The sequence below is a fragment of the Nipponia nippon genome, unplaced genomic scaffold, assembly GCF_047370975.1.
Source record: "Nipponia nippon isolate SJK-2023a ecotype South Korea unplaced genomic scaffold, ASM4737097v1 scaffold_15, whole genome shotgun sequence".
NCBI lineage: Eukaryota > Metazoa > Chordata > Aves > Pelecaniformes > Threskiornithidae > Nipponia > Nipponia nippon.
This window is the reverse complement of record NW_028262331.1, coordinates 8,831,272-8,846,101: the sequence shown is the minus strand read 5'-3', so window position 1 is coordinate 8,846,101 and position 14,830 is coordinate 8,831,272. Positions and strand designations below refer to the sequence as shown.

The 14,830-nt window shown below is 38.2% G+C and overlaps 1 protein-coding gene across 21 annotated transcripts in view; it reads left to right on the top strand.

The window, feature by feature from the left end:
* The window catches only part of BCAS3 (BCAS3 microtubule associated cell migration factor), a 373,805-nt gene that overhangs the window by 156,034 nt on the left and 202,941 nt on the right, over positions 1-14,830 (top strand). For all 21 annotated transcript variants that reach the window (XR_015703602.1, XM_087752408.1, XM_087752414.1 and 18 more), the window contains one exon: positions 395-495. Coding sequence is in view for 20 of the 21 variants with exons in the window: in XM_087752408.1 (XP_087608534.1) it covers positions 395-495 (101 nt within the window). In the remaining variant the exon portion in view is untranslated. The remainder of the gene's footprint in view (positions 1-394; positions 496-14,830) is intronic.

Here is a 14,830-nt window from a genome sequence, read left to right as displayed (position 1 = left end):
TCACAGTTTGTAAATGCTCAATGACTTTACAGTATCAAAGCAATGCTAGTTAACAGAACAAAAAAGTTCCCCGGCTTCTGTTGTGTGTTTATGTAACGTCAGCATGACATACAATGGTCCTAAATGTATTTACCAACTTAATCTAAACCGCCTTCATCATTTTTTGCGCAATCCATGCTGCAGTCAACAAACAAGTATTGTCTTTGCCTCACAATCTGCGTGATTCGGTCATGCTGTTCAACTGCCTGTGGTGTATTGCAGTGTTTGAACAAGCTAATTTAAATAATTACAAACATTTTGTGAGCTTGTATAGATAATTACATGTGATGACAGAAACGCTGATTTACATTCTCTGTATTAGCTTAAATATTAATAGTCTTGTGTTTTACCTCAGAACTCCTCAGTGGAATGAACTCCAACCACCATTTAATGCAAACCATCCACTGCTCCTGGCTGCAGATGCCGTACAGTACTACCAGTATCTTCTTGCTGGCTGTAAGTAGCTCACAACTTCTTGTCTTGTCTTATGTGCACGTTTTAAGCTGAGTGTGGCTTTCTGAGTTGGTTTTTCAGCCCGCATTTATTTCAGTGCGTGTTCTACCCCAGAATAGGGCTTCATGTAACCACCTATATTAGTAATGGCAGAGTAGCAAATATAGTTTCTTTTTGATACGAATCAAAGTTGTGAGGCTGTCACATAGCCAAAATGCGAGTGCTTGGCAGGCCTTGCAAGTGTGACCCACTAGATCCCCTAAAGGCTTCAGAGTTTCTTCACCTCATTTCTTCTCATGCTTTTAGCCCTTTCCTCTTGTGAATTCAATACCCAGTGACAAGTGAGTGTATCTGCATTTTCCCTCTCCCCTGGAACTCATGATGGCTGGGCTACTTCCAGCCAGAGTCTCAGACAGCTGCTTCCCTCGGGAGCCTTGGCATCGCTTCCAGGGATGGCTGCCCACCTGCCTCAACCTGCATCTTATCCAGCCACGTCATTCGCAGGGACCCAATATGCACGGCATTGCATATTCAGAAACATTTATATATCTGTATCTATAGATATATGGTGTGTATATATATATATATATATATATATATATATATATATATATATATATATATATATATATATATATAAAAACCCATGTATTTTATATTGGCTTTATAGGTAAATGAGCATTTATGTTATTTTTTTTATTTTGACAATTCAAAAAAGAGAAGAATATTAACAGTGAGTAGCAAGTCTCTCCTTTTTAGCTAGGGTGCAATCCAGATCAAAGTTATGTAACAGTTAAAGTTTCACAAGGGAACAACTCTTGGCATATGTAAAGGTACTCATGGGGAAACTAGACCCTCTGCACAGTTGTCAGTGCAGCTAACACCAGCGTGTTTGGACACGGGCATTTTAAAATGCGGAAAGTGGACACCTGGGCCAAAAGGCAGTATGTCCGAATGGGACTGGTAAAAGCAACATTGGCGCCAGATTAGATCTGTTGCTGCTACCTGTCCATCTGTTGCATGTGCTCCAAGCTCAAAACGTTGTGGAAACCGACAAGGTTAGGGTCTTCCTTTTTCCATGCTGCACAGAAAAAGGAAGAAAACTCAAAAAGTAGAAAAGAATATGAAAAAGTAATTAATAGCGCACGGCACTGTGTTAGATGTGCCTTAGAGCTAGAATTTTTTGCTAGATTCCTGCGTTATTTTAGTCTCACTTACGAATATGTGAGTTCTGCTTTGAGATAAAAGATCGTTGCAAGGATGTATTTTAGTTGTATAATATTTTACTATACAAATATAGGTCACTATTTTCAAATCACTATGTCTAAGATTAGGTGTGCAAGCCTATACTTAAATTTTCACATAAATTTTTTGAAGCATTGCGTACAATCAGGTCAACAAATATATTTGTAATTTATATAAAAGCCTTTAATAGACGCTATTAACTATAGAGCATAGGTCTAATTTCATATTGTAGTTTAAGGTAACTGCTGTCACATAGTCTGCTTGTGTTGCTGATAATTCATTTTGGTATTTATATTTTTATCCATTGCTTATGCACCTGTTGCTGATGATGATGTTAAATAACTCTTATGATAAGGAGATAAAAAAGGCAAACAGGCTCATTCATAGAAACTGCAGTGTTTCAGTAAGTCATGTTTAGCTAGACACGTTTGCAAGGAAAAACATAATCTGTTTCCTGCCACCAAGGAGGTGGAGTTAAGACCCTTTTCCAGCACTTTTCCTTTAATATATATACTCTTGGCGTGTTAGTAGTTAAAATATCTGTGTAAGACAAAGCATTAGGATAAAAGGATACTGTCCATTATTGTTCCTTAGGGCTGTCAGAGCTATTGCTTTGCAGACTTATCTAACCAGACTATCGAATGTAGCGTCTTCAGGGAGAACAACAATACTGCGTAGTCTTGAAACAGTCTCCAAAACTAGCTTTAATTCACAAACGCTGCCTATGTTTGCGAGTCCTTGCGGCGTGCCTGTTTGGGCCAGATTTCTTGCCCCCCCCAGTTCTCTGCTCTAGCTGTAGATGTCTTTATCATCCATATTGGTTTCAGCTACTTCCCCTGCATGTTTTCAAGCTGTATAAATTATTGTCTGTAGTATGCAGTTGTTGCGTTATGGGTCCAAGAGCACAGAATGCTGTCTGGAGAGTATTGGACATTTTGTAAAAGTAGTTTGTCTGCTTTTTAGTTTCTGTTGAAATTAAAAGCAATGTATTGCATAGATATGGTCTGAACAAAAGCCTTTCTGTGAGCATCAATGCTTTTATACACAGACGACATTTATCCCACATACTGAAATCAGGGATGGCTGTGGTTCACTCTGTGTATTTCATTAACAGCTCAAATACTATGCATTTCAAATATTTTTATACGGGAAACTTTTTAAAGGCAGAAGAATGAGTGGTAGCTAAATTCCAACAAAATAATTAGTTTGTATTATTTGAATTGCAGTGAAGAATTTTAATTCAGGTTTTAATTCACATAATAGGAATTGGGTAAGATGGGTGTGGAATGTAAAGAAAAATAGAATAAACACTAAAGACAAAAAAAATCCAGAGAACATAGTAAAAATGGCATTAACAGAGAAATTTATGTATATCTGATCTTCTTTGAAGTTTTATTTGTCTTCTGGATTTATTCTATCTGAAGCTACTCAACGAAGTTTCTGAAAAAATGGGAGTCAAACCAGGATTCACACAAAAGAGTCCAAGCCACCTGTTAGCTTTCCCCCTATTAAATACATGCTAAAACAAAGTTATCTGGCTCTGCTTACCTGCAGTAATGTAATGGGTTGACATTAGCCGAAGCCCGTGGTTTGATGTGCTATCACTTCCGTCAGTAAGTTTAATTGCCAGCAAATGGCTAAATAGGGGTTTAGGGTGAATGTTACATCTGTCTGCCACGTTAGTGGTAAGAGGAATTCTGGCGCCGTTTCAGGGTCACTATTTGTATCTGTCTATCAGAGGTAGAATACAGCAGTTTCTCTCAGTTTCTGTATAGCATTTCTGCCAATTGTTTGGCTCCATTAAGTGTGCAGGGGAAATAAAAGCCTGAATGACCAAGTCACAAGGGGGTATGGATAGACCCTTTCTTTGTCCACACTCAGAACATTGCATTAGGTCTCATTATCCATTTATAATAAGTGACCTTTGCCCCCTGGGTCATTGAAAAATACTCAGTGTGCTTTTTAGCACAGAGTACCTCTGTCAGCAGACGGACAGAACAATGAAATGTCTGGCGGTCTGGTTGGAGGGCTATACTGTGCAGGTTTTCATAAATATGCAGTTTGATGCCAAAACAGAGGTCTAAAATCTTCCTTAGTCTCTGAAAAGTATAAAGTAGGCCAGTGAGTTCTTGTGATAAAAAGAGAATGTTCTAAAAATACTGCATTTAGTTATTTACACACAGTTCAGCATTTAATATTTTTAAAGAATCTTGAAGTTATAGTCACGCTAATAAGGAAGTAACAAGGAACCATTGTTTGAAGAAATATTTTGTACAACAAGTGTCCAAGACCTTTATCCCAGGGGTATTTGTAAGTGGATTAGCACAGCTGTTTCATTGCTTTGAGGTCATCTGTGACATCTGCTGCAGAAACCTGGATCAGAGTATGCAGTTCGTATCGACCTGAGCGCTTTATCACGGCTGTGGCTGGTGCAGAGAGGTGAGAAAGTGGGTAGGGAGAGATTTGGACCTTTCTGTAAGTTCATAGCTTGAAAGTGAACTTGCGTGTTAAATTCCACAACGCGCTGGCCTGCAGGAAGTGTTGGTATCCTGCTCCTAACTGTTTCAGGCTTTTTGCAGTTGGTCAGAGTGAAAATAACCAGTCCCAAGAATCTCCTCGCCTTCTGATGGAGATTTCAGACTTACTTTTGTTTTCGTAAGAGTTCATCCTGCAAAGCCCCTGATGTATTGCAATCCCCAGGTCTTCAGTGCTGGGTGTTAGGTGCTAGATGTTTCTCTCCTACCCTTCTCAGATTTCATACATAGTATTTTACCTTATTTGTGTCTCTAGTATTACCTCTTTTTTTGCCTGTGTTCTGAGCAACTCCTAAATCTAACCACAACAGAGGAAGGAAATGTAAGTCACATTTTATTCTTCCTAGATGTTTTCCTATAACGTAAATACCATCACCTGGTACAGTTAGACTGTCGTAGCAGACCTGACAGTGGGAGGAGAGTTGTGTGAGGCACTGCATGCATACATAGGAGGGTTTCGGGTGTCCACAGGAACCTAAAATGTAAAGGACTTGGCTTTCTTCAGAGAATTGCCAAGTTTCATCATTACTTATTCTTTAAATACTACTTTCTTCCTGCTGTTTAGTACTTAGGAATTAAGATGCTTCTGGTAGTACAAACTCTGGAGGCATGCTGTTAAGATGTGCTTTTCATGTCCACGACAATCCGCTGCTTGTGTTCAGGTTTTTTTCCTGATGAATACTTTTCTCTCTGCTACCATAACCCAAAGTCTTATACATTTGATTGACGTAACTCATGTTTCTTTTGTCTGACTTCTGTACCTTCCATTTTTGCATGTTTGAATTAATGCAGACGTGCATGGTACATAATGGAATTGCAGTGAGAATGGGTAACTCTGCATAACAGCAGAAAGTCTTAAATCCTCATTTCATACTTCTTATTTCCTTTCTTCCTTACCCCTCCTCTTGGAATTCACTTTCTCATTGCACTGGAGGAATGGACTGTACTTGAGATGTCTGAAACGTGGACAATTAACACATTAATGAAAAAAAGCTCAAAATCAGACCACAAAATGCCCAAAAAAGTTATGGAATAAATTAGATATGATTTCTCTTCTCTGGCTCTGGAAAGGGCACCTTCACATTCCAGGCAAGAGTTTTGGCTCATCAGGACCAATTTTATGGAGACGACCTGCAGTTGTCAGAAGCAGGCCAATGACAAGAATTAATATATTAACTGGTATGCAGTACTCTTTGACAAATTGCTTACTAAATACATCAAAATTGATTGGACATTCTGTGTTTAAATTGACAAATGACTGCATTAGGGGAAGGAGGGAAATCCATTAATTACAGCTGCCCTCAACCATAGGAAATGTAATCGTATAAATATAGATTTTGTTAAAACAAAAGTCTCTACTTTACTATAGTGTTGCTGGTAAGTGTACTTGCACCTCTTTGCTATTAAACCTCCAGTAGGAGGTTTTGAAGACAGATCTTTGCAATTGGCTTTTAAATAATCAAAGACCATTTCTGTTGTGTTAAAAGGAATGATGCAGTGTGTGTTTATCCCACTCTGACCGCTTCTGGAAATTGTTTCTCTCTCAGAAAAATGGACACGTAGCTGAGGCTTCTGCTGTCTCATTAATTGTTTATTCTAAATGCAATGTAATTCATATTCCATGATGGCAGGATTCAAACCAGTGCTCTGTATTCTTGTTCTTTGTTCCTATACTGGTCTCCAAGTAATACTTGCAGGGCTGTTACTTATTTCTGAGTAAGAATTTGCACTTGAGTTAGGCCTGAAGATACAATCAGTTTTATAGACTTCATTAAGGGATTCTTGAAAAGATTAAGGTCTGTATTTATAGCTGCCTTTGACTTTTGGCTGTTACAACAGATTTTCATTTCTGGACCAACTGTTGTACATATCGTGCGTTTTACTGAAAATGGCTTTCATTAGCAGTCAAACTTAGTAACTATTCATTGTCTTCAAAGGGAGGGGGTTAGCCTTTCCTCACTGTTTGTTTGGGCTAAATGATAACACAATTTATACAGATAATCTCTGTAACTCTGACATCATGTTTGCACTTCCTGCTCCCTCTAATGAAAGCTATGCACCCTGAGCAAGACTTTTGTCTCTAAGCAACATTGCGGTTCTTTATGGCCTATTTTATATTCCTTTCATACATTCCACTGATGGAAATAAAAATTCCATATATAGAGGTAGTGCATATTGTGCATTGGAAAGCAGGACTGAGAGTAAGAGTAGCGAGTGTATTAAATAACTGTGTGAATATGTGCTATGAAGACAGATACTATGAAAAACAAGCTACAATGCACATAATCGTAGCCAAGCTGCTGCCATACAAGTTACACCGAGCAGACACAGTAAGGAATCTGGTCATTCTGGTCTGCAGGCCTTTTTCTGTGCACAGCAGAGCGTGATGGTGGTCTGGTAATAGGCTAATGAACTGGGGCTGATAATTGTGTTTAGTGTTCTACCACTTCTCAGCCTTCTACCTCCATTTTTCTTCTTGCAGTCTTTTGTGTGTGCATATTTAATACTGTATTCTTTCTCTCCTGCTAATACGAAAGAATATATGTTATGGTACGTGCCCCGCTATATACATAACTATAGTGTGTGTGTGTAGTATGTTCTGTGGGGCAAGAGCTGTATCTTGCGATGTGTATGTTCAATGTCTATCACAACGGAGCTCGATTTCAAATACTAAAACTGATCAAAACCAGAGCCCGTTCTGTAACAACAATTACGCTATCGTGTAGTTATGAGGTGTTCAAAGCCTTTTTGCTCTGTTTCTGTGACATCTCTGCATGGCCACGGTCAGACGTGAGCTTGGAGCAGTTTCAGCAGTTAGTGCTCTCAGCTGCCCATTACTGTGTCTCTGCTGGGTTTACTGGTTCTGCAGCAGCACTGGTAGCACTTCAGAGCAACGCTGGCCGGTTTAACGTAAACCGCTGATGAAGGCTGCCTAAACAAAGCTCTCTGACCTTACCCTGAAGTGGGAGAAGCCCACTTGAGTTTGTAGGAGCTGCTGTGCTGTGAAGCCTGGAGAAGCGTTGGAACAAGCAGTGGTGTGTGGGTTAATATTTTAAACGGCCGTCATTTTGATGTACTGGTCACGTGAATGCTGTCTGAACTACTGGCCTTTCAGATGTACTTGTGCCCCACAGATGAGAGACTTTCCACGAAATTGTGTCGATTGAGTGTTACGGGCTTAAAACTGCGGGAAAGTACGCACCATTTGTGAAAAGTCGGAGTGACGGAGATGGGCATGGCAGAGCTACGGCGATCTGCAGGAAGGCAAGCAGGGGAGGCTGCTTCATCTGTGCTGAGCAGATGTAAAACCAGCCTTTTGGTAGATTGAGTGAGTGCCTGATCACAAGACGTGTTACGTTTCCATGATTCTGCCAGGTTTTTTCCCCCCTATTCTCGGCAAGGCTATTGCCGCTAACCCTTTGTTACTTGTTAGCACGATATACTTAGAGATGGAAAACTGCATTGGGTTGTTATTTTGTGTACAACCAGCACACAGCTGAGGCTTCATGTACTTACTTGGGTACATATGTTTAACTTTATTATCCAGATGGGAAATTTTTAAAAAATTTTCTAGATCCTCAGTTTGCCATTATTATTCTTTCTGCTTGAAATTGCCTCTAGCTAGCGTATAATTTTCATGAAATTCTACTTTTTTATTGCCCTATAATAAAAGAATGCAACATACATACTTTTTAAAAGAACTTCCCGGGTCTCTGCATCAGTAGTTTCAAAGGAGTGTGCAGATGTTCTTTAAAAATCCAGATCCTTGGGGAATAATTTATAAATCCTTGAAATTTTGAGGAAGACTTCTCTATACAGAAAAATTAGTTTCAGAATTTCAGAGAATTAATTCTTAAGTGTTTATCTTGACTCAGGTATTCTCTCCAAATATTACATGAAAATATGAGTGTGTGTGTATATATGAAAATATAAGTGATACAGGTAAAATATGTTGGAGAATAATTTTTAGCAATTTAAAAAAATAATTCATATTTGGAGTTTTTTAATGTGTTTATAACTGTAGCAGATATTAAATATATATATATTTATATCTAGTTTATGACTACAGTTAAAAAATTCCAAGTAAAACTGATTCCAAGCATGCATTTCTCTTAGAAAATTGTTACACGTATTGGAGATTTGCTGGCAGTAGTCACAACCAGTGAAAATAGAATTTTCAGGTTTGCTTCTTACACTTGGAGGCGTAACAGATTGCAAGCTAATCTGGATCACCTTCCCGTTCCAGAAAAGACGTTTCTAATGAAATTGTAGTTCATGGTCTTTTTTTTTAAGGGAAAACTAAGTTTCCCTAAAACTGTAACCTGCACTTCCTGCTCCCTACAGGAAACAGGATTAAGTGGTAAAGGGAAGCAAATTTGATTTCTGACTGAGCAGAGGACTGATTGGAGTAAATAGGCACAGGGCAGATGTCATTTCATAAAAGTGCTGCATCATTGCATGTGAGCAGTGGAGTGAATCATGCTACATTCTTCAGCCATAATTGATGTTTGTGAAATAATATAGATGAGGTGGAGAAAAATTAACTCTGTAAGGTGCATTGGGTGCTGCCAATGTCTGTTAAGTTTTTGATGCATATATACACCTGGGCATGTGCATGGCTTCGTCAGGTTACCGAGTACTTGCCCATCTTAATCCATATTTTATAAACTAAATGCTGGAAACAGCACTGAGTAGAGGAATTAAAATACTTGCAGATGTGTACAAACAACAATAACGAACAAGGGCACATGCTGAAGCAGTTCTTTACTATTCTTACATGGTCATCTGGAACTTCTTAGGGAGGGGTCCATCAACACGAAGGGGTCAGTTTTCAAAGCAGTGTACAGGGATTTAGCCGCGCGACTCCTATTGACGTTAATGGGAGTCAAACGGGTAAATCCCCACGCACTGCTTTGAAAATTTACTACTAAGCCTCTTGACTTCTCACTACATACTTTGATTGTAACAGTAATCCATGGTTAACATAATTTTCCCGACAATAATGTCAAACATACTTTTGAAGTCAGTGAATTATAGAAATAGTTACCTCTTCCATAATTCTTTAAAGATGGCCATCAGATGGATTTCACCATAGATTCGTGCAGTTGAAATTATTCTTTGACTCAGGAAAGAATATATATGTTATCCTTTGGTACAGAACCGATACTCTGCTCAAAGTCTGAGCATTTAAAGTATTGAACGGCCTTAAGACACCCCGTACTGTGAGTAGTATCAGGTTCTAGCTCTGCTCAGCTTTAAATGTTCATTGTACTTGACTGGTTTCCTATGGGAATTTTAGAAAAGGAAGCTGGAGTTAAGCACAGTGAACGTATACCAGTCTTGCAATGCAACCAGGAGTAATGGTGAAGTCTGAACACCTAATCAGCACCTTTTGGGGGGGGGGGGGGAAGCCAGGCTGTTGACTATCAGACCAGTGTAAAGTAAGGAGCAAGTAAAGCAGTCATCAAAGCTGGGAAAATGTAAGGAGAATTCATATCCTGATTACAGACCTATCTATTCCTTTAAGATGAAAGTGCTGATACAGAGAATGGATGGTCTATAAAGCACCTAATAAACTGTGGGCAGTATACAAATAATGAATGAATAAATCCATAAGTCAATTGGTGGTGTGAAATAACTGTTAGGCTGGCTAAACTCCTGGTTTACAGGGGTTTTTTAGCTTAATTTTATGATGTTTATGCGTACAAGAATCTCAGAAAGTCCTAACAGGAAAAAAATGAGGTTTTGGGGGAGAAGTTTTGGGTAAAAGAGGATATTTTAATTTGCATGGCACGCTCCTGCAGAAGTTTACAAGCTGAAAAATACATTAAAACAAAACTGTATTCAGTGACAGATAGCTATAAGTAAAAAAATACATAGAGCGTATCACCAAACTACAAGCAGTTTATTTTAAACATGGCTGTAAGCATTCTGTCTAAAATGAAAATCTGGTCTTTGCTTTATTGCCAAACCTGAGCAGAGGTAGAGCCAGCCAGCATAGAGCTGTGTGCTGTAAGAGAAGATTTAGGAACATGCCTGCAGTAAAGCTCACTAAGCAGTTGTTGGACTTGAGCTGCATGGCAAATCTGACTGTGGGATCCTGAAACCAACCTCTGACAGAAGTGAGAACACATCTATAAGATGGAAAAAAGATGAACCTGTTGAATTTGAAATGGCTGCATGTAGACCTAAACCAGAACCGTCACATTCTACTTGTCATGGGTAAGACGATGTAGCTAATGCACCAGTAGTTCCAGAAGTAGCATGAAGTAAATCATTCAAATTGTGGAGCTTAATTTTAGGAGAAGTACTCCTGAGGCTTGTTGACAAGCATGTGATTACCTCAGGTCTCTAAACCACCTATGATCATTTTAGATATAACTTAGGATCTGCAGAAAAAGCATCAAAATCAGATGTTAGGGTGTGATTTGTATGAAACCAAGGGATATGTAATTTTTATTCTGCATACCTGTTTGCCACGGACATCGCTAGAGACTGCATGTGGACACGGAACAGGGTTCAGAGTTAATGAATTAGTTAAGAGTACATTGTTTCTGTTTCTACTAGATTTTAGAATCTTATTTCAAATTACAAATGTTGTGTATTCAGCTGAAATAAAGGAAAGCTCTCTGTGTGTCTGCAGGCATGTGTACGGCAGGCAGCACAGAACAAATAGTCTTTATAGTCTGCAAATGCCTTTGTTGGCTCTTAATTTGGACAAACATACATCCCTTAGAGAAGAGCACATTGGGAATTTCATATATAACTCTCAATTAAATTGAATTGTGTAAAGCTTATTTATATAAATGAGAAAATTAAAACCTTTTGGTTCAAGAAGTACACAGAACTGAGTAAAACTAATGATTTATTGTTCACGAATTAAAACCATAAGTGCGCCCAGTACAATTGAGCTGTAGTGTTTCTTTGTTCCAACACTTCTATGCTGCTGAAAGATGACAATTTATAATCTTTGAATGAATAAAGATTTCTCTTATGTCTAGGTATTTACTGTATAATTAGCCCATCTATGAACAAACCCACTGTTTGTTAATTCCAATATTCGTCAAGCCTGTGTATTTGTCTAGGTCTTGTTCATGTGTCAGGAATGCCTATGCAAATTATTTGAGGTTAATATAAATTGTTTGTTTTCTTTATTTGTCACTAAATATCACGGCAGAGTTTCAAAACAATGGAGTTTTTTCATAATCATTGAACTGTGTGAATCAGGTCCCGGAGTTCCAGAGAAATATCAGCTCAGCTGTATGTCAGCCTTTGTTTCGGCTTGTGTTGAAACTTTTGTCTCCACAGTCACTTCAGTGCGGTTTTCCTAGCACTAACAATTATCACACAAATTACTAAATTTGTAATGTGTTTTGTTTCAGACCCTTGCTTTTAATAATCTTTCTTCAAAATAGTAGTAAGATTAATCTCTAACTGCAGAGAAGGGAGTCTGTAAACTTTAAAAATTTACTTTAGATTATGGGTAAGCACCTGCACCTTTGGTTTTGAGGACAGAAAATGAGATATCAGTGTTCAAGTTATGAAAGAAGATGAAGAACAACGGTTTTCACTGAGATTCCGTTTTTCCTTAGTTAAATGTGGAGTGGTTCAGTAGAGCTAGTCAGGATGGAGGGACGGGAATATATTCCAGATTTAGAGTTGATGGAGATGACTTTTCACTTGGAGGAGGAGAGAGATTAAAGGTGCTACGATTATTTTTGAGCAGCTCAAAGATGTTTTTTTTGCCTCTTGCCAAATATTTATGGCAAAGCTCTGACTTTTGCTGTAGGTAGCACTCCAGTTTTTAAAAAGTGACCTTGAATGCGTGCTTATGGAGGTTTTTTTGCATTTATAGGTGGACTTTAGAAACTCATGTCCTGCTATACTGCATAAACAAAAGGTGTATGTTCTAATTCTCACCTTCGATTTTTAATAAACACTCATTTTCTTTGTACTTTTTCACTCCACGGGTAATTGTACAAATTTCTGCATGTTTGTGTAGTTCTAGATTAAACAAACTCAGTTGCATTCTAATATTTGATATATGTTTGTTCCAGATATTGGTGTAAGAATAGCAAAAAGTTAAAAATTGGCATAGCTCAGACACAAAGCATTGAATTTATTATTTTAGGAAGGTACAAAACACCTGTGCAACAAGGGCTTGCTTGCTCCTTGTCTGTGTGCCGTTTGTGACTTTTTCCCAATGAAAAAGAAATTACAGGAGTGCAAGAAAAAACACTACTTGCTGCAAAGCTTTTAAAGAATTTGAATTTTAGTATTTGCTATCCTGCGGTATAGTGAAGTTCTTTGGAAGTTGAAAAAACTCTGGGTTACAGCATAAGAATAGCTTCACTGACGTGTAAGAGGCTGCCATAATTTCCAGTGCGATTTCAGATTTTCAAAGAATTAAGCTGGAAGATAAAAGATTACCTTTGAGCTGGAATTCCTGGAAATGTCCCTCTGGACTTAAATTAATCTCATCTTGGAACTTGATACCAATGCAAGAGGTGTGTGACCCAGAAATGAAGAAAGAATCAGCTTTACATTTTTAGGACATATTTGTTCCTGTAACTTCAAGCCCATTTTTAACTTGAAAAAAAATGACCATATGTGCGTGTGTAATAAGCAGGACAGCAATGGCAAATCTCCAGCAAGGATCACTTGTCTTATAAGGTCATATCTCACAAAACACTGCACGCTCCCACTGAGGGCAGTGGGAGTAGAGCTTGCGTTGCCTGTGGTAAGGCTGGGACCGTCATTATGGGATCCTGCTATCAAAACCAGACTCTCTTTAAATGCCTGCTTTTGTGATAGGTGTGGTACATAAATGCTATTTTATTAAATAGCAAAATAAATTACTGAGGTTTGACCTCAGCTGAGGCTTTATCACTGTTGCCCTGCTGGTGAACTCTAAGGCAGAGCTTTTTCGTGGAATTCAGCATGTCGTCACTTTTTGGTAGAAAGAGTTAATGCTGCGGTCTGAAGCTGCACTGAAACGGGTGTTATTGCAAGACCTATGCAAAGCTGCGATTCCTCAGGAAAAGGCACACAGCGTAGGACCAAAACTCTTCTTAAATTTGAATTTCTTTTTCACTGTAAAGCCGTCTTCAATCTCTAGTAAAATGCAAGAGTATTACACAAGGGAGAAACACGGTGACAAAGCAGCGGGGTGGATGCTGCTCCCTGGGCTAGTGCTTTTGCAGCTAGTCACTGAATAGCAGCTTCCCTAATCTTGACAGCTCTAGTAGTTGCCCCTGGGATAGAAAGAACAAAAAAAATTCAGAACAGTCCATAAAGTTCCTGTTGGTTTGAAAGCAAAAACATCTGCTAGAGTCATGAACAGTTTGTTAGCAGAGTTCAATAACAGGAAAGCCTGCAGTTGATCAGCTGTGCCCTCAGAAACAGGCATTACTGCAGTCAGTAGAATTTATTGTAGGAGAGGCGGGAGATATGGGGAAGATTAGGGCAACAGCAAAACGTGTCAAAATAATGGTTTTGTTTCATCGGTTTCAAATATAAACTTTACCAGTAAGGAAGAAGTGTGGGCTTTATGGTTTCATACTCAGGTATTTACTGTGAATCCTCAGCTGTTTGTAATCCAGGAAGGTACGTGTATTGTCTTAATGCGAGTTTGGTGTGGGCTACACAAACCCATCCGTAAGTCATTGAATTAGATCTGTCCTGGTTGTAATGAAGCAGATGAATGTAGTTTCTATATTATCTTGAAAACTGATGAAGGCACAGTACTGAAATAACGTCTGTGGTTGCTGAGGTGTGTATGTACACATAGGTGCAGGCACAAATTGTATTGATTTCAATGAATATGGCAGATGCATAGTATCTCATGGGAAAAACTCGACACTTCGTAAGAATACGTCCTAATGCATATAGCACTTTAAATAATTCTTTAATACGGTAGGCCCTGAACTGAATTTGGTATATTGCAGGTTTCAGAATAAGGACACACTGTGATACGGAGGTGTTAGAAATGGCTCCATAGCTGAGGTTGGGTTCAGATACCCACTTATACAAACAGGATGAAAATCCCTTTATTTCATATAATGTATGGATTTATGAAAACCCTGTGCTGTTTATATTATAGAGGCGCCGTTCTGTATTTATGGTTACAATTGTGTCTGCTTTGCCATTATAAACTCCTATTATTAGGGGTTTACAACATCGCTGTAAAAATTTGTAGTGGATGGAAACTTGACACATAAAGGTCAACCATGTAATAATATAGTTTTTAAAAATAAACCATAACCATGTAATAATATAGTTTTAAAAAATAAATTTTAAAAATGTAAATTCTTAAAATAAAAATAAAATAAAACATAACCATGTAATAATATAGTTTTTAAAAATAAATTTTAAAAACTGAGTCATTTTTAGATTATGTGAATGTAAAAATATTGGTTCTAATTTTTAGGGTTCTCCGGTATCTTAATGCTACAGCATAAACCTCTCTTGTTTTACCAAAGCAAAAATACCATTGTTGCATTTGCTTCTTTTAATTTGCTTTTGTGGTGTCTTCTCTTCCCTCAAAGCGGGTATGGTTT